The sequence below is a fragment of the Watersipora subatra genome, chromosome 5 (assembly GCF_963576615.1).
Source record: "Watersipora subatra chromosome 5, tzWatSuba1.1, whole genome shotgun sequence".
In the NCBI taxonomy this organism is placed as follows: Eukaryota; Metazoa; Bryozoa; class Gymnolaemata; order Cheilostomatida; family Watersiporidae; genus Watersipora; species Watersipora subatra.
Window position 1 is genome coordinate 60,081,143 of NC_088712.1, and position 25,437 is coordinate 60,106,579.

Consider the following 25,437-nt stretch of genomic DNA (forward strand, 5'->3'; position numbering starts at 1 on the left):
TAATTGAGCGAACCAGGGTACTTGAAAGTTGAGTCACCCGGACTGTTGATGAGCTTAGTCGCTAGAGTTCCTAATATTTATGACCTTCCAGGACGACAACTATTCATTTCTAAAAGTGCCTTATTACTTTTTGCCCAGCTCTCATTTCAAGCACTGCGACAGCATTGATTTGCTCCAGCTATTACCAGCTGCACTAAATACTTACACTATACTGGCTAGATTATAAACCTACAAAACCACTCAAGACAAAATTGACTTTTCCTCCGCACATTGTCCCGTTTGGTTATACAATGACGATGACCTGATTTTATCAAATGTTTGAACTAAGCTGCCTAGCGGTATCCCTAGCTATTAATAGGCACTTGAAAACTTATTAGAAGAGGATGTTGTTGTGCGTTTTAGAAGAGAAGTATTATTTGTTATAGCAAAATAATTAAATCCGTGTAGACACCATTTGACATTTACCAAGTCAATAAGAATGGATAGATGCAGCCTGGATACTTTCGGTTGCTATCACTTAAAAAGCCTTCGTGGTTTGGCTAGCTTAAAATGCTAAAAGTTTCCAATACTGTCCATTTTACTGCTGTTATGTTGATTGTAAGCTCGTACTTTTTACTGTCTAATAACCGGCCAAAGTCGGCAGTGACTTTTACTAATTAAAACCTCAATCAGAGATGACGTTTGTTTCAGCTGCACAAAATCTGAAATAGCTAAACTTTTGCAGTTATGTTTGTCAGTGTAAAAAGTTCTTTATCTTCTTCACATCAGATTTGACACTTTTTATAAGTTTTGGCGTATTGTTATGTTGCTGGAGAGAGGGGGGCTAAACAGGCAACGAATAGACAGATTCACAACTTTCTATGAAAGCTGTGTGTATGTGGTTACTCTATTCTTACAGAAAAATATATGTAGAATGCTAAAATACTGTTGACTCCTGGGTAACGGTGCATCTTAGGTCGGTACAACACGCATACAACGCATGCGCAACGAACATACAAGGCACTTGCAACGCACCAACATTGTGGATACAACGTGCATAAACTATCATCGCAACGCACACACAACGTTCTGACAGCGCATGCTTGTTGCACACCAAGCATCAAATAAGGTTACATCGTTGGAACCATGTTTGTCTGATGATTCTGCGTTGTGCCTAAATTGCGTGTGCGCCAGTAGTCTGTTGCAAGTGCCGTGTGATGGTGTTGCTTGTGTGTTTGTGTTAACAGTGTCATGTTGTGGCGCATGCGTTGTTAATTACTTGTGTCGGCGTTGTATCCACAATGTTTGTGCTTTGCAAGTGCCTTGTATGTCCGTTGTGCATGCGTTGTTTGCTCGTTGTACCAACCTAAGATGCACCATTACCGGCTCCTGTATAGTAAGAGACTGCTATTTGAACTTGTTCAATTTCTAGGCAGTTTTACATCTGTATCAACCAACCAGAGCAGATCAAAAAGCAATTCTATATTTTATGCAGAACAAACTCTGTTTCACTTTGAACATAAATACAAAAATTTTACATTTTAGTCATCATGCCTCTGACAACAAAGCTACTAAGAGTTTCACAGGCTACTGGTTTAACTATTCTGCGTTACGAAATAACAAAAGCAGGCGTTACTGCAACAAAGATGCATAAAGTAAACATATTTATCCGACTAATAACAACCAGCCATCTAAATCAATGTGCTTGCGTTCAAAGCAAATTAGCTGTCACAAAAATCCGTCAAAAACTACCAACAGTTTATCAGTGAGGATACACATAGCTTAGGCAAACTGAACGTTTTTCGAATGCCTATTATTTCATAACAAACCTATCTTCTGTACAATAACAATATTCAACTAGCTGTGGTTAGTTATATACAGTGTAGATACTTCTACCGCATATAATTTATTTATTAACATTGTTAGTTTAATTTTGTACCAACAAAGCAACTTTTAAAGATTTTGAAGAATTCACTCACTTGAGTTTATAGCTCTAGACAAACACTGCTGAGTAACAGGGGTTGAGACATAAATTTGTTTGCTTTGTCATTCAACTTTACTTTAGTTGTCACAAATCTTTACGACTTTAGAATCCTTTTGGATGTTATTTTACGGTGTACAGGTAGGGGATATGAGTAGTTGGCACAGGTAAGGTATACGAGTCAAGTGTATGGATAGGGCATACAGGTAGGATGTATGGGTTAAGCGTATGAATAGGAGGTATGGGTAAGTAGTGAGGGTGAGTAGTACGGGCAGGATGTATGGGTTAAGCGTATGAATAGGAGGTATGGGTAAGTAGTGAGGGTGAGTAGTACGGGCAGGATGTATGGGTTAAGCGTATGAATAGGAGGTATGGGTAAGTAGTGAGGGTGAGTAGTACGGGCAGGATGTATGGGTTAAGCGTATGAATAGGAGGTATGGGTAAGTAGTGAGGGTGAGTAGTACGGGCAGGATGTATGGGTTAAGCGTATGAATAGGAGGTATGGGTAAGTAGTGAGGGTGAGTAGTACGGGCAGGATGTTTGAAAGTGAGCTACAGATTAATAATTTGGTTTTTAGTTGCGTTCTTACATCTGTACAATAATTCCAGTAGTTTTTGCAATGTTTCTGATACATGAGAATACTCGATGACTGAGTCGGGTGCATCAGTAATGTCAGTAAGTCAGGAGCACAAATATCGCGATGCATTGTTAAAAACTTTGGCCATAAATCTTTAAAAATATTTAAACTCCAATAACTGAACGTCTCTCTTTCAACAAATGGATTCGGCGGCCGACCATCGATACAGTAAATACTGTACCATTCACAAGCTGATGACAACGACAGGTAGATGATAACTCCAAGATTATGAATATGCACAGGACCAAATGGTACTTATCATGTGCCTCGTAACTTCAAATATTCTCTATAGATGTTTTGTTTAATATTTTGTCGTGCATACTTAAGAGGGCTCGCTTAGTAAACTCAAAGTATTCCTAAACACGCTGTGGCTTGTAATAAAAAAATCTTGTAAAGTGGGCAGCATGCTGAAATTTTTAGCTCCTATTTACTGATTTTGGATACCGTAAAACCTCTAATTGAGCGCCATGGCGCTTTATTTTCAACCCTTCTCTCAGAGTGGCGGTCAAATAGAGGTGGCGTTCGATTAGAGGTTTTACGGTGTATACCTAATCGATATTCAAGCAACAAGGCATGAGTCCAGTTTTTTTCTTAAATTCAATTGAAATGTTTGCTTTATTGTCTTTCGTAAGTTTTCTTGACCTTTAGACTCCTACTATTTTCTAGGTACTGATAAGTTACCTGCAAACCATTCAAGCGCTATTCGCTCTCATTACTTTGAAGGTTCGTTGTATTTACGAAAGCCTAATTAGTTGTGCCATTCACAGTTTTGTATATAAACATTGGTCATGTTCATACAAGTAGTCGAGTAGATACAGTCGAGTAGATACAGTCGAGTAGATACAGAAAAGATGGAAACGTTTGCTATTTTAAAGACTAACAGACGTGTACACTCTCTGCACCGTATAATACCTTTTTTGCATAAGCAATGGGAAAAAATATTATTATTAGGTTAACTCCTTATTAGGTTGCTAACTATTTAAAGGGCATATACTTTAATAAAGGGCAGATTCACCTGTGTAAACTGCCAATCAAGTTGTTCAGACTTTTTCAAAAATCTTGATAGCCAAGTAAACTATTTGTAACAGGCACTTACTATTCAAAGGTTATTTTTGCCTCTTGAGAGCCAGCCGCATGCTCAAAGTATGCGGCAAACATTACAAAAGCTTAAATCATTGACTTTTTATACTGCTATAAGCTTTGTGTGACTACTAATTTGGTCTCAGAGGAAACTGTGTCATACATAAGTGTTTACATACAAACTGAAAAACAGTAATTTAAAATCATCACGCAGGTTGCTTTGCATCATCCATTTTGAGTAGCTCACATCTTTCTAGGAACTAGGAGATGACTGCATGACGTGATGCATTGGTCATTGCAACACTGTGTTTCAATACAACTATAAATACAACTGTATATTAAAATTCCCTAATGCTCTAGTATGTTCTATTTGTGTTTTGCTCTATATGGGTAAAACAAATATTGAAACAGTTTAGGAAGATGTAAACTTTCCAATCAAGGTAATAAAACAATTTGAGAGTGTGATGGAATATACTTAGAAGTGAGTGAAGATAAATAGAGAGGCACTATCACGCCTAATCAGTGATTGCAAACAAGACGCATAATGTTTGCTTGCACCTAATGAAACGACGCATTCGTATTCGTCAAACAAATCAGGTTTAACAAATAAACCTAACTTATAACATCTACGCTTCAGATTGTATGATTACAGCAAGGAAAATATTGAACTTTACTTTTATAGCTTTCTGGTGCTATATGTGACCGAAAAGATGCCTGCTGTAAAATACAGATAGTTTGTCTATATTTGCCACCATGTTTAAAGGTGAACTTACACAAAATTTTAGTAGATTTGAGCTGAGCGGATTGGTATTTTTCTATCATTGCAATTGTTTTTGATGTTTGAGGTTATCTGACTGTCAGGATGTTTATAGATTAAAATCTATAAAACGTGATCATGTTTAAAATGCTTCAATCACAGATCAAATTAAATTGCTAGATAAAATCGAACGAAAGTTACAACAAAATTTTCATTACTTATTAACTGACCCTTGTATGTACTAATTGTGCTAAGCAGGTTATTGAAGTCTATTGTGCATTGTTACCTCTATGGTGTTTTTGTTTAACTATGGTCAAGCTTGATCGTGTTTAAAATGCTCAGATTCAAGCAAAATCATGATTATGATGTCTATAGATGCATTCGGCAAGGAGACCAACAGAATAGAGAGGGTAACTCTGCAACTTGAACGCTATAGCTGATATCAACAATGGGAGAGACAGTCAGCCGCGCAACTAGGGACTCATTTTACTACCTCTTTTTCTTCTGAGAGTTTTACCGTGATCAAGTTTTATCGATTTTAATCTTGAAACATCCTGGCAATCAGATCACCTCAAACATCATAAACAATCACAACTGATAAAAACATACCAATACTTTCTGATAAAATCTACTAAGATTTTGCGCAAGTTTGTCTTTTAGATTTAGTCATAGACTTATAGAGTTAGTCATAGACTTATAGAGTTAGTCATAGACTTATAGAGTTAGTCATAGACTTATAGAGTTAGTCATAGACTTATAGAGTTAGTCATAGACTTATAGAGTTAGTCATAGACTTATAGAGTTAGTCATAGACTTATAGAGTTAGTCATAGACTTATAGAGTTAGTCATAGACTTATAGAGTTAGTCATAGACTTATAGAGTTAGTCATAGACTTATAGAGTTAGTCATAGACTTATAGAGTTAGTCATAGACTTATAGAGTTAGTCATAGACTTATAGAGTTAGTCATAGACTTATAGAGTTAGTCATAGACTTATAGAGTTAGTCATAGACTTATAGAGTTAGTCATAGACTTATAGAGTTAGTCATAGACTTATAGAGTTAGTCATAGACTTATAGAGTTAGTCATAGACTTATAGAGTTAGTCATAGACTTATAGAGTTAGTCATAGACTTATAGAGTTAGTCATAGACTTATAGAGTTAGTCATAGACTTATAGAGTTAGTCATAGACTTATAGAGTTAGTCATAGACTTATAGAGTTAGTCATAGACTTATAGAGTTAGTCATAGACTTATAGAGTTAGTCATAGACTTATAGAGTTAGTCATAGACTTATAGAGTTAGTCATAGACTTATAGAGTTAGTCATAGACTTATAGATTTAGTCATAGACTTATAGATTTAGTCATAGACTTATAGGCTAACAGAAAATCAACTGCAATCTGCATGCAGTCATATTCTTTCTAAATATGTTACCTTAATAGCTTTTTAACAAGTTTACCTTGTTAATTCGAAACTTTGTGTTGTTGATTGCTTATTGATTTCTTATTTCAATACAATGGGTACCAAATGCATTTAGCCTAGCTGATCATCAAATAAAGTGTTAAGTGCTATAAATGGCTGTCATAATATCTAGATTAGAGATTACATGTCGGTTGAGCCATCGCTGTACGGCATGGCTAATAAATTCCTAAAAGCCTTCAATAAATAACCCAGAAACTGGATTTCACGCTGTTTTTTCCTTTTCTTTCCCTTTCTTTAATCTTATTTCTTTTTACATGAAACTAATAACTTTGTTTTTGCACCAAATAATGACTACAGTAGGCACTTCCATAAAGTCAACCTTCTTTTATGTAAATTCCACTTTATGTAAAGAGTTGATGTAAAGTTCTTGCTTAGTACTATGCAAGTAATTCCATATAGCATAAAGTGTCACATCATTGCAAGTTTTCAAATTCTATTTGAATAACGAGAGACCAAATTATAGTTAGCCTTAAAATATCGTTTTCTCTCTTGCTCCACTTCGGAAAGAAATACAGGGTTATCTCTATTATATATGCTGGTAATCGGACTGTCTGGTGTGCAGTGAGAGATCATCAGGCCTGCCGATAAAGCACAGGTAATATGTAGCTGCACAAGTATTCAGAAACACCCGAAGGTGGTCGATCAGTGCAGGTGCTAGAGTTTTTGTATACCAATCTGAATGCCATGAGTTAGAGTCTCATTAACAGCAATTTTTTATCCTAATCTCTAACCTTGGCCTCCGATAAACAGACAGACAGATGGACACCACTTTAACTATAGTAAGTATATTTTTTGTTTCACTTCATTTTAGACATACTATATTTTTACAACACAAACCTTGTTGTTTAGAAAAAAAAGTGGAAAAATAAATTTAAATTGATATTGAAGACATGTATTTCCCTTAACTTAGCGTAAAATTACTGCAATAATGAGCCCAAAACCGAGTGAAAGTGATCTGAAAAAAGAGAAAAGTTGTCGATACAAACCAATAATACTACAGTTACTCTACAGTCATCAGATTAAAAAGTTATGTGTAGTTATTCTCTTATTTGAATGACCAAATGGCATGTTGGCGACAATCTTGGAACGAATTAAGCAATTTACATTTTTTAGGCTCGTATAATGTAAAATCCCGTTCTCGGAATGAATTATTTACGTTGTAGAAGCGTTTACTGTATAGGCTATCATATCCTCTACTTCTGCTAAGGCCTAGTAATACTTAAAGCAACATGCTGACTGCTATGCAGTAGTTAATAGAATTACTGCATCTGGACACGCATACAACATAAACAATCTTGAGATACTAGTATCTCCTTAGCAGAAGGCAGTCCAGGCTCAGCATTGCAAGCTGTCTCAGAGAGCTTTAGTCATAACAATTGCAATTAACTAAGCACTGTCATTGTTCTTACATCCAAGTATAAACAGCTTTCATGCACAAGGAAGTGCAAGAGGCGCCTATAGTTTTAATTGCAGAATTTCTTGTTGCTATTTAAAAGCGTTTCTTATTCAAACAACTGTACACAGTTGTACATTTCACTGTACACAGTGGAAATGCTTAAACACTTACAACCACAAACATAACAGTTTACTTGTCTATCAGGCTCCATCATTTTGTAATAACTCTAAAGACTTTATAAACAGTCAAGGCATTGTATCTTATGTAATGGCTGTCGTCAGCGTTTGTAGCCTTTTTACCTGACCCATTGTTAACTTCATAAGTTATTTACTAGTTTTGCAGCAGTCAATATGAAACTCACTAAAATCAATAGTTCTGAGTAACAATACTTTCATCTTCCGCTTACTAGTGGTCGCTGGATAAAACAGTTTATTAAAACTTAGTACAATTTCCAATTATATTTGGAGTTGTCTTATATTGAAGCGTTATTGCCCATGCTAGGCATACGGTACAATTTATGTCTCTCTTGTGGCAAATTTGCCAGATCAGTAATTTTTGTGTATAAAGAAATATATAGACGCTCTTCAGATGCACTTAAAATTTGGTGACTTTCTGACATTTATGTTGGTCTATAGACCAAATAAAATTTTGTGCAAGACTTAACTCAAACAACTCTGTCATAGCAAAAGTAACTGGTACAGCAATTTCTGTCATCTCAGTAGCTTACAAAGGACTCCAGCTACCAGCCACCAAATTATTAGCATAAAATAATGAACTTTGTGGTAAAATGTATCATAAATCAATTTGGTGACACGGGTTGATGAGGGATAGTTTATAGTTAACTTTCCTTAAGAAACACAACTAGATGCATTTGTTTACAATCACTAAGTAATAGGTACTTAATCATATAGGAACTGTTTAAATAGGATTATGTTATATAATTATATACAAAAATATTATACTGTATTATACATTATAATATTAATCTCTCACCATAATTCTATGTGTGGTTTATTTAGTTTAATTAGCTGCATCTCCAATTGCATAACCTAGAAATATTTACCTTTTAGCAAAACTAACAATTTTTCAACACATTTGTTGTTTGGCTTTTTAAAAACTTTATTTTTAATCTCAAAACCAGCCAAATCGGTTTGAGTAACTTTTGCTCAAAGTTAAGTAAAACGCTTTTATGAATATGTCTCAACAGTAACCAATGATATCACTTAAAACATTCAACAAGTATTTTTATTGGTCAAAACCTGGTAAATGCTGTAGTGTTTCTAGTAAGTAAACTTCATTGTAGTATAAATATTTTGCATAGATCTACTCTCCGCTGAAGAGAGCGAAGCCCACTAGCCTTGACGAGTGTATCCACAAGCACAAGTTTTAGTTTACCGATCACAAGTCTAGTAACAGAATCATTCACACTCTTTCCTTAAGTTTCAGGCTGGCGCTAACGGCAAATATTCATGTAATATTTGCTGTTAGCGTTTTGCAGTTAATATTTATATACTGTATTCAAAAATACAGTATATAAATATTAAAAAACATCTACTTAACACTTTAAATCCTGAGTCAAAGATAATTTGGAGAGTTGTTTTCTCATGAGATCTTACGTTCGAGTAAACTTGGTTGCTTTGTTTTCCCCAATTTTAGAGTTAGCTAGAATTAAAAAAAATTGGTCTCTTTGAGCATGATATGCTTTTAGTATAATTTCAAAGTTTCAGATTGATTGGATTACTTAGTTTTGAGACATCACCAAAATACCGAAAGCGTTTTAAACTAGCTAAGAAATTAAAATGGCTTCCGACAGAACATAGTTCTAAATAACACACTGATTGTCGTTTCTGGAAATGAAGGCGCAGAAACAGACAAAAATAAGAAAGCTGCTTCTCTTCTGTAACAAGACTTTGACTCTAAAACTAGTTGATTTTCTATTCATAAAAAATAGACCATCTACGAGACTCGGTGTATTAAGATTGTTATGTATCTTCAGTTACCTCTAAATCATAGCTTGTTGAGAGGGTCAACTATTCACTCTGTTCAATTTCTGTGTTTTTCATTCTTTTCTACCAGTTTAAAACATCACAATAGTACTCAGTTCAAAAATAATTGTGCTATTCTAAGTACTTTCAAAGTCAACGTAAAGCTATCAATACAGTCTGGGAGCAAGGGACTCGCTTGTATATACAAAGTAAAGCTTCAAAGTGTTAACAAGTTTTCTAGAATTTTTGTTGACAAAAGATAGGTCTTAGATTTTTTTAGAAGTTTTAATCTAACCAGAGACCTTCGTTGCTCACTTCTGTATGTTGGCTGACCAACGACATCAACCACGAGCCAAACAGTAACTCAATTTTATTACGACTTAATTAGCGCCACTCAGTTGCGAGCAGCTGATTTTGACTTACTTCGCTACATAATCTAACAGCATCAAATACTTACTCCTAATTTTTGACTGCTACAATCCTTGTTCGCTAGTGTTTGTCAAGGAATTCATTTATGGCCATTCTTTGTAATTATTTATAAACAATATGATTTGTTTCTTTGTAAGCGAGTAATCTATCGGCTTGTGGTAATCATGAAGAACTAAGATTGAGCTGAGGCAATAGCAACAGAGTGTTAGAAACTGATGGCAGAGTGAAACAAACCACGAGAGGAAAGTTTCAACTCTGAAGTTAAAAGGGCTAGAAATAAAATATGATTACATGCATTTTGGGACCAATTAAAGTTGATAATTGTTTTAAAAGTAATTTTGTGATTTTGCTAGTTATTCAAGTTTTGAAAGTTAATAGTAAAATGCTTTTTTTAAATATACTATTTCGTAGGCACACATGAAGCATTCTGATGCAGTTTTGATATAAATAATGATAAATTAGTTTAGCCAATGGAAGTTCACTTCTAAGATTGATATCACTAATTGATGCAACATGGAATAAATTGAAATAGTTTGAGCCATTTCCACACGACGATAAATAGATTGCATCACTAATAAAATGAAATAAAAATGTATAACTAATAATGAATATCACAACAAAATTTCTAAAGCAAAAATAATATATTAAAATGTCTTATACGTACGTTATTCTTTGCAGGGTGAGAATATATTACTGATGGACGATAGTTAAAAGTAAAAATTAATTCTGTTATGACTTCCTTTCAAAACAACCTCAAAACATGTTGTTTGTTTTTTCTGCTGAAACTAATGCTTCATGCCTGACAATCAAAAACATAACAACTATTAGTTTTTTTAGTTAGTAAAAGTAATAGACTTTACTCTCTATCGTATTAGGCGTGTGAGGCTGTGTAGTAAGGTCAACTGTTTAGGTGGCCATAGGCTATAAATGTTCTATTGTGTTTATTAATACTTTTCCTGTGAGTGTGAGATGCAATTAGCAAATTGTTGTTAGCACTTAGCAAATCTACAATATTTGGATTTGCATTACCATTTTTAGATAAAAACATGGTTTTATAACTCCTAAACATCTGGTTGCTCTATCCGGGCATTTATTTTAATGTTTTGTTATGTAATACATGTATAACTACTACACGTATATTAGTGGATTGTCGTTGGTCTTTACTTAGAAAAGGCTAATTAATTTATTTAGGTTGATAAATGGTTGAAACTAAGGATAAAATAATAACTGTAATAGTAATAATAATAATAATAATTATTATATCATTCATGAATGCTGTCAACAATGATAATAATAATAGTTATAAAAAGAAATAAAACAATAGTTTAAAGCAAGCAAGGACAGGTGGGCTACTAGATTAAACTTCAAAGAATGAAAGATTCTTACCACGAATCTAATTCATATCTGGGCTAACACATTACTTTCTAAAACAATCTTTGCGTCCTATGAATGTCTGATCTTTGAATTTGTGTGATGCCCATATATATTTTAGTGTAAAATCACAACCCAGCAACTATAGTTAAAAATAATTGCACAATAATAACAGAACTGGGTTTTTAATTTTCAGTGCTGACAGGATGCTATCTGACTGAACAAGCACAAATGAAAGTTTAAGCTGAAAAGCTTGCTGTTTCTGTGACAAAAAATATTCGAAAAGACGCCAATAAACTTGGCTATTATAGGGATGATAAAATTTCAAAACAGAGAAAATTGACTAAGTGTATGATAGTACAAACAGGGAAGGATCTATCAAGGAATGAACACGACAAGGGAAAACCAAAAAAATTTTGGAAAATGGAAAAAGAATGCTGTATAAACATTTCAAGATATTTGGCTGAATAAAAACTCATATTTAAAAAAAGAAATTGAAAGCTTGTTGACAGAAGCTAGAGACAAAACCTTACTAACAACATGGTGACCATCAGGAAACTACCAAAACAATAATATGCCGATAAAAACATCAGAACATAATTTCATTTTCCATGCTTACTAAGTGGACAAGAAGTTTGTACACAAGAATGACTCCAAGGGTATTGTTACAAAACATTGGTACAACCACAATGCAGAAACAGTAAAGAAAATAATGATGCAATATTCTTAATCACTTCATCGTCGTCAGTGTGAATTTGTCCTTTACACGAATGTTTACTTTCACATCGCCAACATGTGATTGAAAGATCTTGTGAAATACATCTGTTAAATACGCAAATGGTGCCGTTATCTACCAATTTCTCTTTTCTAAATTTACTTAAAATTTGTTGGTTCGTAGGTCACATCGAAAAATGGAAAAATTCTGAATTTGTAACTTGCACCAAAATATCTCGTCTCAAAAATGGTCGCGCCATAAAGCCTTGCACAAGAACTTCTGTGCCAAAAAGTGCCATTCCGTCTTAATGAATACAAGGATTGAAGCCGATTGTGTTACTCAAGTGAGATGACTTGACATGAGAAAAGGAGATGGAAAATTCTCAAAGTCTGATGAAAAAGCAAAGATGGTTGCTGTTTTTACAGGTCCCGGTGCCACTTAAGTACATTGTGTGTATTTGCCATATGCTAGAGGTCTTAAGAAAGCCTTTGTTAATGTGATTAGACTGATAGTTAAAATAGTAATAGAGTTCATTGGCTATGTGACCTAGCCTTAGTGCACTCTATACGATTTACCAGAACATCAAGTTGCCCTTGCATCTATATAATTATGTACATCTCAGTGTTTGTATTTTTGGCTTTTTGTGCACCCGTGTCGAGTTATAGCGATTAAACTCTAGCAATGAAAAATCCGTATCGCAGGGGGTTTGATCTTGAGACCTCCCATTTACAAGGCGACAAGCTAGCACTGATAACACTGATACAATGTAATCGGTGAGCAGATAGTCATTATCTGGGTTAAACGCCACATAGCAACTCTGTGTTACACGCAACCATCACTAAAGCTTGCTCTCACAGTTCTTATTAGTAAGTTTAGCAATACGGATACTAGTTTACTTAAATTAGCCAATGGCAACTACGTGACCTGCCAATGTTTAGAAGCTGTTTTTAATACCCGTGCAACACCGAGCATTCAGATGTTTATCATATAAAACAAAATCATTACAAATTCCAAATTCTTCATTCGTAGCTCTAAAGATTATTTTTTGTTGCAGCATTCGGTGCATGGAAATATTGACATCTACCAGATTTGACTTTTAATAAAATTATTTTTTAATACTCATTCTTTGGCTCTTTTAAAATTAGAATATGTAACTTTCAAAGATTTTAACCGCTGTCGGTAATATTTTGATTATGTTAAAGGCACTATGTTGTAATTTTTATTGTGTGGTTTTAAGTCCAATTGGCTATGAAAATATTGTTTAACACCTTTTCTAAAACAACAAATTGGCTGCAAAAATAATTGATACTAAATTTTGAATCTAAATACCCTCAAGGATGAGTTGCTTGTATTTTAAGCACAAGTACTAGTAACGCAGGCATCCTAAAATAACCGTAAAAAGCTAGCTAAAAAAATTTGACAGATTCAATACACGTTTCACTAAATCTTTGACTTTGTGTTCTAGCACCGAGTGTTTATGTACTAGGAAGTAACTATTGAAGTCTCAGGTCACTCCTCAGAGATGAAAAACAATAAGGGAAAGTGGCGATGCAATAGGCCTAGCCAATGTCAATATTGTTGTAAATTATGCCATGCCTAAAGCCATGTCATGCACTCTTATAGGAAGCATCCTATTGGGACGAATTGAGTGTCAATGCTTGAAGGAGAGAATATAATGACTCTGCAAACTTGATTCAATACAAATCTCATTAGTAGGTTTCACATACATCTAACCTACATGTACATCTCACCTGCATCTAACCTAAACTTCTCTATCTAATAAATGCATTTCATGAGCTGATAACTCTATTTAATGGTTGTAAAACTGAAAGTAAAAATCAAGGATTTCTGTGGTATTTTTTATACAAATGTCAGTTTTCTACTTGAAAAAATAGGACCATGGTTGTACTTCGGTATATTTGCTGGGTTCATCAAGCAACCTTTTGGCATTGATGCCTCTAAAATTATTCCCATTAAAAGATAAATATTTTGAATATGTCTTATCAAGAAATGGTGTTTCCAGTATTTCATAAGCTGCGCGTAGCATCACATAGCAATCACCATAATCTCGAGGTCCTTCCCTGTCTCGGAGCAATCCAAACTTCTTCCAGTCACCTTGCTAGTTCAATTCTTTCAGAATTATAAAGATGACTCTATCAGAAATAATAAGGCTGAACTTTGTTGGCTGGAATACTAATATTTCTTATATTTCAAAGCATATGCATATATTTAATACTATTCAATGTTCACAGCTTTTTATCATTTTACCAATATTTTTGACGTGTTCATTATTCTGCTGAGGCTTCCTTATTTCTGTCAACTTTCAATTTTAGACAACTCAAGCTTACCTGATTAATTCTTGTCTAAAACTTTTATATTCTTCTCTCGTAATCTTACATAGATGTATATAAAGAGTTGTCTTCTTTTGACACTCAATCTCCACTTTTAGTAAACAAACTGCTAGTCTGGCCATGCAACAGCTTATACGTTATGATTTTTTTAAAAATGGAAGCGTACGTGTATTTTATCAAAAGATTTGAATTTAGCTTTATCTTCTTCAGGTCATTTAGAGTAAAATTGGTGCGGTTTACCATACATATGTTGGAACTTTATGTCTGACACCTAGGTTTGGAACAGCTAATAAGGTGCAAAACGTTTAAAATATGCTATTTTTCCAAGCGCTGTCCATTAGCTTCTGATCCTTTTGGCAGCAGCTATATTTAAAGTGCATCTCGAAGTGGTTTCTCTTATTTATTATTAAAAAGCTAATAAGTTCTTTATATTTTTTGACTAACAGATGAAGCAAGACATTCAGATAAAATAACAGAAAAATGTTTTTTGAGTCATTTGAAAGACCGACTCATATAACATAGTGTTTTTTACTTTTAGTTATAGTTCATCAGTAATATATCGTCCACTCATTATGAGAAATATAGGACATTTCAATAGCTTATGTTAGTTATTGGAATTTTCTTGTGGTAACCAGTATTCGCTTTGCTTTTAAAGGTATCAGTAACTTGGTCCGTTTCTCATTATAGTCATACAACTCAAACTATTTCAATTTGTTTCGTGCCTATAAATATATCAACCTTATAAAATCCATTGTCAAAGTGTCACATTGCTATTTTAAAGCGCTAATGAAGTTATTTTTCAACAAGCCTCCCAATTTAAAATGTGCTATGTGTTTCGCCGAGTTGCAGAGTTACCCTCTCAACAATTCCGATGTCATTTTTAAGTACAAATGACCCTATATGAATTGCAAACTCAGGGAGTACAGTGTGAGCTGACAGGAGGCAATCTAATTAATACTATAACCCTGCCTTATGTAGACCAACTGCATGACGTTGTGTAATTACGTTATGCAAATCATAGCCTTGCATCCCTTATGACTTCCAATGTTTTGATGAGTTTATATGGATTGTATAGTAGGGTTGCTCTTGATAATCAAACGATCATTTTACGAAATTAAATGAAACTCTACACACCCAATTGCATTAGCTTTATTTATAGTCCAATGAGATGCACGCATCAGCAATCGCTAAACAAAGCGTATTTCTTCAGCACATGTACGCACGCATGCCGAGATATTGTTGTTTTCTTAATTTGCATTTTGCTTTGAAGCAAACACAAGCTAGCGGTCAAAGCATAGTATAACTAGCTCATTTCAGTACGGATAAAATCGTAAAGACTCACTATAGAGTATCGTTCATGACTCAGTTGTGCGGCAGCTCTTTCCATTAGGATTAATAAAAACAGCTGAGATGAAACAAGCGTGTTGCTGCGTGCTAAGGAGTTGACCGAGCAATAATTCGCAAGAGTATCTTGTAATAATCAAGGGCAATCAAGATATTGAGACATCATTAGGGATTGATTCTGAATACATTACTACTAGTTATAGTTACCGTAGTTGTTACTTATTGAGGTCTCACGCCTTCTCACCTTGCTGCCGAGAACAGGATTGGTGAGGATAAAACCATTCATCAACACTGGGAACAGTGAGGTGAGGTTGAACTATGACCACCGTTTCATCTTCACGCAATAAATGAGGAAACATCTCGTAGAGACACTGGCATTCCGAGAAGATTTCAGTGTCAACGTTCTTGCGAATTAACTGTTTGGTTATGTAATGACGCAGTCATGCACGAGTTATATCTCGCATCACACTTCACGCTCAAACAATAGACAGGGTGAGTTTAATTAGACAATATTTTAAGCACTTCTGTCGTCTCGAGTGAGAATGAAGGCTGCTTTTGGCTCCTTCTTTATCTTAATTTATTACATGGTAAGAGTCCCAGCGATACAGGTGACTATAGGAGTTATACTTCCAAATGACACAGTCTACCGCTATAGCTTAGGTCGAATCATGCCAGCAATATCCATCGCCATAGACAAAGTCACATCGACTGGAGGCATTCTTCAGAACAAAAATGTAACATTCAAAACGCTTGAGCAGGATTCTAACAGAAGCGAGCTGCAAGCACCTCTCGCTGCCATGAGTATGTTCACCGAGGTTCAGCTCTTCCTTGGACCCGTTTATGGATTTGGCGTAGCTCCAATCGCGAGATACTCTAGGTATTGGAATGTGCCGATCGTAACTGCCGGAGCTGCCGAAGTGGCGTTTAAAGACAAGGAAGAGTTCAGCGTGCTGACTCGAGTTGGAGCGATATACGAAGAATCCTTCAAGATTTTAAAGGAATTAAACCAAAAGTACGACTGGACAAAGTTTGGATTGATCTACCACAGAGCGGGACCCCAGGATTACAGCGATTGCTATATGACGCTATGGGCAGCTTATGAAATGCTCCAAATACCTTTTCTAGACAAGTCCTATCCAAAATCTTTATCTTTTAATGAGAATAATTCCAGCGGCATCGATGCCAAAAAGTTGCTTCAAGAACTCAGTAGTTCCACTAGACGTAAGTAGCTAAATTTCAAAATCTATTTGCTTTTACGACAATTTAATTTTTAAACTTTCATAAATGCATGGCAATACCTAGTGCACCTTATAGTCGGGGGGGGGGGGGGGGGAAATAAACAGAAACTCTTCAAAATAGTGAGGTGTCTCAGGTATCACAAGCTGGTTTACATTTTGCGAAATATCCAAAGGCTGGTTCACGCTATATCGCCCTATGTTGCCGTTGTTTTCTATCAGCGATTATTCATCGACTATGTGCATCGTAAACGGATGACATCGACAAGGCAATGCGGATAATTCGGGAAAAAACCACATATGTCAAACTTTTCCGATAGTTCGCTGTGCATTAACGACAGCCTGTGCATTGTGTGCCACATCAGCGATGGTGATCAGCTGTCGTGAATTGCTTGATCTATATTTTCTTCCATGAAAGTCGCTGTCAAACAAGTATTTCATTGTTTCAGCGACCGCATAGTATAATGAAAATGCTCTGCCACGAATTATACATTGATGTAAACGTATGGGTTTATCCTTGTGTGAACAATATTATCACAGACGATCACCGAAGTATTGTGAGATCAATCAGGTAGTGTGTACCAGCCGTTAGACATGGACAGTTGTCACAATTTGTCATAAAATTGCTCTTATCAGCCCTTGGAAGACCCGACACAGTGATTTCTACTAACATTGACATAGCCTCCACCTTTCCCAGTCCTAATTATCAAGCTCCTTTCCCCCACCTCAATAGAAAACTGAACAGTCAGTTATTGGCTTGTACACAAGACGAGAGCACTAGGCTAGTGCAGAGCATAATCAAACATAACAAGCTATCTTCATTGTATACAAAGCAGAGCTAATGAGACAACTAAAAGCTATGCTATTTCATATTTTTTCAAATTAGAATAAACACTTCTCATTGAGTTAGGAATAGGTATATGACTGTCTTGTTATAGCGCCGTATTTAAAAGGATTAACTAGGGAAATACTGTCTTTATTGATGTCCTCTTGTACACTTCCTCTAACATCCTAGCTAAATCCGGTGCAACTAGACAGCAACTAGTGCAGGTATGGCTTAAAACAAAAACCGCTCGACATTTATTTGTTTGCGATAGATTCAGATGAGCATGTATATGCAAAAATAGTCTCCTTGACTATTATGTTTTGTATGTGTATTCTCAAGCTGAACTATCACTGCATGGCTTGCTAGCTTCTTATTGACTTTGGTTTCTTGACGAATTAGTAAAATGCACTGTCTACAATATGTGTGTGTGAAATAACCTGCACCCCTTTGTTGGAAAACTAAAATTATCATTTACAATATTGTTACACATTGTGACTTTAGTCAATAGCCATAAATTATATATTAAATTAATTCTCATTTGTCTTGATTTTAAATATGTCAACCGAACAGCTATAAAATTATGTTTTCAAGTGATTATATAAACAAAGAAAGATAGGTCATATACATATATATATGACTTGAAATAAACAAATAAAAATGTATGTGTTGTATTCATATCTGTACATATTGTTATCTTCAACCATTAAAGAAGTACCGTAGTGTTCAGAATTTTGTTTATATAATCTTTCAAAAACATAATTTCACAGCTGTTTGGTTTATGTATTTAAAATAAGAACAAAATGGAAATTGATTTAACATATGATTTATGGCTGTTAATTTAATTTATAATTATAGCTATTGACTAATTTCAGAATGAGTAACAATATTGTAAATGAGAATTTAAGTTTTCCAACAAAGGGATGCAGGTTATTTCGCACACCATTCTATTATACACATATCAACCAGTTTTTACTATAATAAGAGCCGTGACTGTCTGTCTGTCCAAAGGCATGGTTGGGGTTTGAGAAAAAGCTTTCATCATATGCGATTTTAACCTGTAGCATTCAGGTTGGTCATCTGTAACACTACCACCTTCTCCAATCATTCACTTACCAGGGTTTAAGAATTATTACGTAGACTCATAGGTAGTTATACTCTGTAGTTTGTTGGCACACCTGACGATCTCTCACCACACAATAGACTGCCAGGGTACTAGAATTAATATCGTTGAACTCCAAATTGATTCAAGTTTTCTATATCATCTCATATTTCTTTCTGTATTTGTTTAGCCTGCGGAATGTTATTTCGAAGGGTATACATAAGAGTTATTTCAAGCGGTTTTACAAATTTCAACTTCTAGTAAAAACTCTGTTTCCTTATCAATATGAATAGAACAATTGGATTCTAGTCTAATGCGTACCCAGATGTACTACAAATGAGCTCAGATTTTGAGCGCTCGATCTTGAGCAAAATTGATTGATCTTTGACATTGTGGATGTTTGTGCCTTGAATATTGTACGGATGTGACCGCGCTTTTCACTCTATTGATATTACTGCTCCATCCTAAACCTTTTAATCTTTTAAACATTTTTCCAAGTTAGACCATTTTTTATCATTTTCCTTGCAGTTTATACTGCAGCCCTTAGGCATTACTGTATCTCCTACTAATTTATACTCTCGTAAAGGAAACTGCCGGTTGCCTTTACCTTCCACATGACTGTCTAATAATAAAACCATGTGTTAGGAGACAGTCGACATCAGTCAGTATAGGGGAGTTGCTATCATTGAGTTTGTGTTAATATACCAAATCAGAAATATAGTAAATGCTGAAAAAATTTAATTTCAGTTAGTCTCACAACCACTTTACTAAGGAACTATAAAAACTTAACTATTAGAAACTATAATTTGTTTTTTTAATGATCTATCAAGTTTGAAGTTTGTTATCACCAATTTGCCATCAAGTTGAGAGAGTATAACTCTGTTAGTTGATTTCGCATACAAACTTACCTTGTAAAGGTATTCATGCCTCAGCAACAGAGAGTAGACGTTACGATTAAAAAATATTTATTATGTTATTATCTTATTTATTATTATTTATTATGTTATTATCCTGTTCATTATCTTTGCTATAACAACACGGCCAGATATAAAGGCCAGGATGCTTTTGGATGTTCTACGCCTGGGTGTATGATGTTGAACATCATGCGAGGTATTTGAATTTTTATCGTGTACCCGTAGCGCAATTTTATCACAAGCTAGCGTTGTTATTGCGCTTTTTTGAGCTTATTTTCTTGGCGTTCATCCTATTAAATATCCTGTAACAAGCTACGAGCAATGTTAAATAGCTTATCTACCTTTCATAAAAGACTGAGATTACTTTGAAGGCTGAATTTTAATAATAATGGGTTTTAAGACACCCATCTCTATAATTCTAGATCAGACTAAACATCTCCAACTTCTGTTCCTAAAAAGCTAGTATACGTCACATATTTATGGGCGGAGCTTGTTGTGTCGATTGGTCGTTTGCGAGACCGATATTGAAACGCTGTAAAAAAGCCTTCATGACTTTAAAAGTTAGTGGACCAATCTTTATTTTGAGTGCAAAATCGGAATCAGCGTGTCTGATTTACCTAGAACCTACAATAAAAGCTGTTAATGGCAGTTATAGTTTAAAGGCACATAGCTTAAAGTTATGACACAACCTAATGCACGACTCAACGCATAATGCGATCGCGATGGGCTTGGCTTCAAATAACATGGAAACAAAGTTGTGAAAAATGGTTTCAGACGTAACTGATGAACACCAAGCAAGAGAAGTTTTGTTGTCAGCATATCCAAACAGCATTTAATCATGTTTCTGTATAGCGGAACAAAGGTGAAAAATATCCCTTTGCAAAGATTTGTAGTTTGCAGTAGTTTGTGGCAGACAAAAAAAAATATTGGTAAAAAACTGCAAACTTTGTGTAAAAGTGCTGGTGGTCCTTTATTTTTGACTTTCACTGAAACTGAGTTGAGTTTTTTAATAGTGAATATGAAAATACTTGGTGGTTCAGCATTGGTTATATGTGTTTGAGTGTCAGGTGACTAAACTACAAGTTTGGTATTCAAGTCCAGTAGAATGCAATTTTTTTCCCAACTCCCAAATCGTAGCTTTAAATGAATGAACACACAGACATGGCTTTCATTATGATAAAAAGTTTTTATTCCATGAAAATTCTGTTTTAATGTGGCTATACACCGACATGCTGGTTACAATAAAAGTAGTGAGCAAGTACCACTTACACCGACCTAAAAGGGCTCATTCTATTGATTGCTACTGGCTGTGACAGGTATTTCTGATTACGTAAGATCTATCAAAGGTTTGTTGTTCGGTCATCGAGACTAAGTGCCTATTTTCATCATCTGTTTATTACACCAACCTTTTGCTAAATGAGTGACAGTTATTCGTGCGAACAACCGACAAAGTCGGATTCACTGCTAGCTAAATTATAGGTGGTCTTTATTTATTGTAGAGTTCAGTGATACTTAACTCTTTGCTGAAACCAAATGGCAAACTTTAAGATACGCAATTTATTTTTTTTGAAGCTTTTGCTAGAATGGCTATGTTGCAGACTTACTGTTAAAAAGTCAAAATACACGCATTCACAAAAAAGCCTTCTTTTGCCCATTGTTCCATTTTAATTTTTTATACTATAATATACTAATGCTTTGATAGTCTCAGAGTGCCATGAGGTATCATCATGCGTGACAATAATACAGAATAATTCTAAGATCTTGGAAGGTGAATGACTGACGCAGGTGGTAGCAAGTAGTAGCGAGTGGTAACGGGTGGTAGCGAGTGGTAGCAAATTGTAGCAAATGGTAGCAGGTGGTAGCGAGTGGTAGCGGGTGGTATATCGAGTGGTAGCGAGTGGTAGCAGGTAGTAGCAAGTGGTAGCAAGTGGTAGCAGGTGGTAGCGAGTAGTAGCGAGTGGTAGCAGGTGGTAGCGAGTGGTAACGGGTGGTAGTGGGTGGTAGCGGGTGGTCGCGGGTGGTCGCGGATGGTCGCGGGTGGTCGCGGGTGGTCGCGGGTAGTAACATGCTCGAGATGGTGGTGAATTTTGCGGGTTTGAATCCCACGTGATTCAATCTTTTTTCCCAACTTCCAATCGTAGCTTCAGGCCGATGGATGGACGACAAAGACAGTTTGTATTTTAGCAAAGATTACAGCTTTGGGTCCACAAATAAAAACTTTCATGACATCAAGATAATGTTTGTAACCATCATTCTAAGTGATATTCCAATACTGTAGTCTTTACCTCACCTCAAACTCCATGTAGTATACACTATTGCGGTATTCATAATAAAGAGAAATATGGTTTATAAGAAACAGAAATGTTTACCTTGAATGGCTATCATAAAGGTGACATCATGACTGCAAATAAACTCACCATTGGATAAAATTTTTTTAAAAACTTTACATATCATTTTAACCTCTTTGAGCTACTAACACTATGGCATCTAGGTATATTAAAGATTTGGGCTAGCCAAGGCTTCAGCATTAAAATTTTAGAAGCATTATCGCTATTTGTATTTGACTAATTTTAACATTAAAGTTGCAAGCCAAATTTCGCTTTGCTACTAGTGCTACGATAAGTTTTATATTGAGCTTTTTATTGGCCTTTCAATTTACGTGAGAACATCACATGACAAGACAATAAATAAATAAATTTCATGACTACGTCAGAGAAATAAAGAGATTCCAATCTACGGCAGCTTTTCGTTTTTGAGCTTTTAAGAGCTTGTAATCGCATTTCCCCATATTTGGCACCTACAACACAACAGAGTAAAACATGGTGAATCTTTTGATACCAAATAACTGTAATGTGAATTTTGTTGCAAGTCAACCTTAAAGGTAACAGTTTAAAGAGCAGGTGTTTTGGAGATTTCCATTTGATAGCTTCGCTAGTTATGGTGGCGAGCCAGGCTAGTGACCTTGTGTTAGGTTGCTCCATTTATGTCTTTAAACTATGAAACCTTTTTGTTTTCTTGTTGAGATTGCGCTCACCGTCAGCTACTCTTTCACCTTGTTATCATTATATAAACTGTCACATATTACACATCAGTATTGTTGGTTTAGAAACTAGTTGGGTAGCTAATAAATCAGGAGAAACGAGTATATTCATAAGCGATTACAATTTAATAGAAGTTGCGATTTGACTGCAGAAAATTCATTAGTGCTTGAAAACATCTCAATTAGTGTAACACATGATAGTTTATCCTGCAGTACGTTTCTACTAGCTTTCCTTCATACTGATACAATGTGCAGACCTTGTGTCAATTCTATGAGTTGTTCCACAGCTGGTAGAAATGGCAGCTGTCTGGCTTGTTAGCTCGGTAACTGCTTCATGAAGCGTCAACCTTGACTTATCAGCCGGCCGAGTGCTGACCCTGTTACCGCATTCACGTGCCTCCGTATATCCAGCTGGGCTGCTACATCACTACATTACTAGGGAGTAATTAATTATTTTTTGTATTTACTTTATCCGCTCGCTTCAGTCGGAAGTAGGTCATAAATATTAATCCTTCACATTCCACATGTTTGCATGAGTCATGGCTCTCGCCAACAAATCTCGTTCATCAAATAATTTGTAAACTAGATTTTTACCAATCATTCTTACTTTTCACTTTTTGTGAAGATTTCAACACTTCAAGAGTTTTTGAAAAACAATTTTTTTAGACTGTCATCTTTCACCTTTGCTGTTCTTACAAATTCAACTCGAAGGAATGCCGTTCAGCAGATCCTTGGCTCCGCTACTTATCTAGATAGACTGGTCTGACAATAACCGTTACTGAATTTGAACCAGCTAGCAACGTTGATCATTCATGAAATAGAAAAAAGTAAGTAAATGAAATTATAAAGAATAAAACAAAAAAGATTATAATTAAATCCAAAATGAAGGCATAATTGGTGTACATTGTAATTAGCGAATAACATGGTATAAACAAGGAACTGCTTTGAGTGTCCCAATGGGCATTCTGCTGTGACTTTATTCGTGGTTATACTAATTCTGACAAACTACAAGAAACTGCCTCAACAAATACTTTAAGTTCAGCGCAACAGATTTGAGATGAGCTTACACAACATTTTTGTAGATTTTATCAGAAAGTATCAGTATTTTTTATCGTCATCGTTTTTCTATCAGGTTTGTGGTGATCTGATTGCCAGGATGTTTCAAGATTAAAATCCACAAAACTTGATCACGGTTAAAACGCTGCCAAGAAAAATACGTGCCAAAATGATGTCACTAGTCGCTATCCTAGCTATAGTCACTAGCTGCTATCATTGCTATAGTTGATATCGGCTATTGTGTTCAAGTTGCAGCGTTACGCCTCTCTATTCCGTCGGTCTCTTTGCATCTATAGATGTCATAATCACACTTTTGCTGGATCTTAGCGTTTATTTGCAATCAAGTTTGATCGATTTTTATCCTGAAACATCCTGGCAGTCAAATCACCTCAAACATCAAAAACAATTGCAAATGATAGAAAAATACCGATACGTGTACTTTTTAATAAAAGTTACTAAAATTTATATAAGTCGTTTAAGCAATAGGCCAAAATGTCACGTTGAGCAAAAGTTTGGGCTAACTTTATGAGACTTGTTTGTCCATTCCGTTCATATTCGAACATGAAGGTTGTTTTATGGCTGTTTAGACTTAGCATTTAGACTCTACCTTGGTGTTGTGTTAGACTCGCTTAGGTCAAGGACATTCCATTTATTCATTTTTTGGCATCAATAACTTGACCTCACAATCAAAACTTACACTTAGTTTTCTATTGTGTAAGAGGTACAGTAGGTATGATTTTTATGGCAGTACATATCGTGTGAGAAGTGAATACAACCTTTATGCCAGTACAGATAATAGCAAGGGCAGTATAATTGTTCAACATGTCCAGCAATGTGTTTCAAATGCAGAGCACAGATTTTTTAGGTATATCCATGACATGAACACAAATATCTATTGGTCAGATACACTCCCTTGGTACTCCTTTATACAGTATGGACCACCAAGCGAGTTTTGATAGACTGTTAAATAAAAACAAGCTCAATTGTTCAAATATAGGCAACTCTTAAAATTAGCATATACATTGTAATTCTGTCCACAGCCTCAGCTGTCACTGTTTATTTAGTTTATTTGTAATAAAAAATTTGGACCAAAGCAAACATTTCGACAGAAGTATGACAACTCATAAGTGTTTATATTCCTGCTACTTTTCATCAGCATGTACTCAGTGTGAAACAGGACAACGTGTATAGCCAAGTTCTTCTCTATAATCTTTAAAGGTTGACTTGCAACAAAATTCACATTACAGTTATTTGATATCAAAAGATTCACCATGTCTTACTCTGTTGTGTTGTAGGTGCCACATATGTCGAAATGTGATTACAAGCTCTTAAAAGCTCAAAAACAAAAAGCCGCCGTAGATTGGAATCTCTTTATTTCTCTGACGCAGTCATGAAATTTAGTTATCGTCTTGTCACGTGATGTTCTCCCGTGAATTGAAAGGGCATTATAAAACTTATCGTAACACTAGTTTATGACAAACACTTCGGGTTTTACCGAAGACCCCGTATCAAATATAGATGCTCGCTACTTTACAGTTTTGTTTTGGTTTGGTATAATCAGCAAGTCGTAATCTGATCATGTGACCCAATACTTCGCAAATAATTTCTGCAACACTTTTCGATTATCACAAGTGACCAACATGCTCGTCATATTTATCAGACAATGATATGTACTCCTTCGAGCTAAGGCTAAAAAATTTAACGAATTTTTACGGTAAGTTATAAGATATCACTGCTAAAAGTGACAGCATTAAAAT

The 25,437-nt window shown here is 35.2% G+C and overlaps 2 protein-coding genes across 2 annotated transcripts in view; both read left to right on the forward strand.

The window, feature by feature from the left end:
* The window catches only part of LOC137396955 (atrial natriuretic peptide receptor 1-like), a 54,254-nt gene that overhangs the window by 1,178 nt on the left and 27,639 nt on the right, over nt 1–25,437 (forward strand). The gene's annotated exons all lie outside the window — the stretch shown is intronic.
* Nucleotides 16,179–16,739, forward strand: LOC137397544 (atrial natriuretic peptide receptor 3-like). The gene has a single exon (XM_068083837.1). The coding sequence runs from the start codon at nt 16,179–16,181 to the stop codon at nt 16,737–16,739; it is 561 nt and encodes a 186-aa protein (XP_067939938.1).

Excerpts from the sequence above, each read along its gene's own strand:
- LOC137397544 (XM_068083837.1), top strand. The coding sequence starts at position 16,179 with ATGCCAGCAATATCCATCGCCATAGACAAAGTCACATCGACTGGAGGC.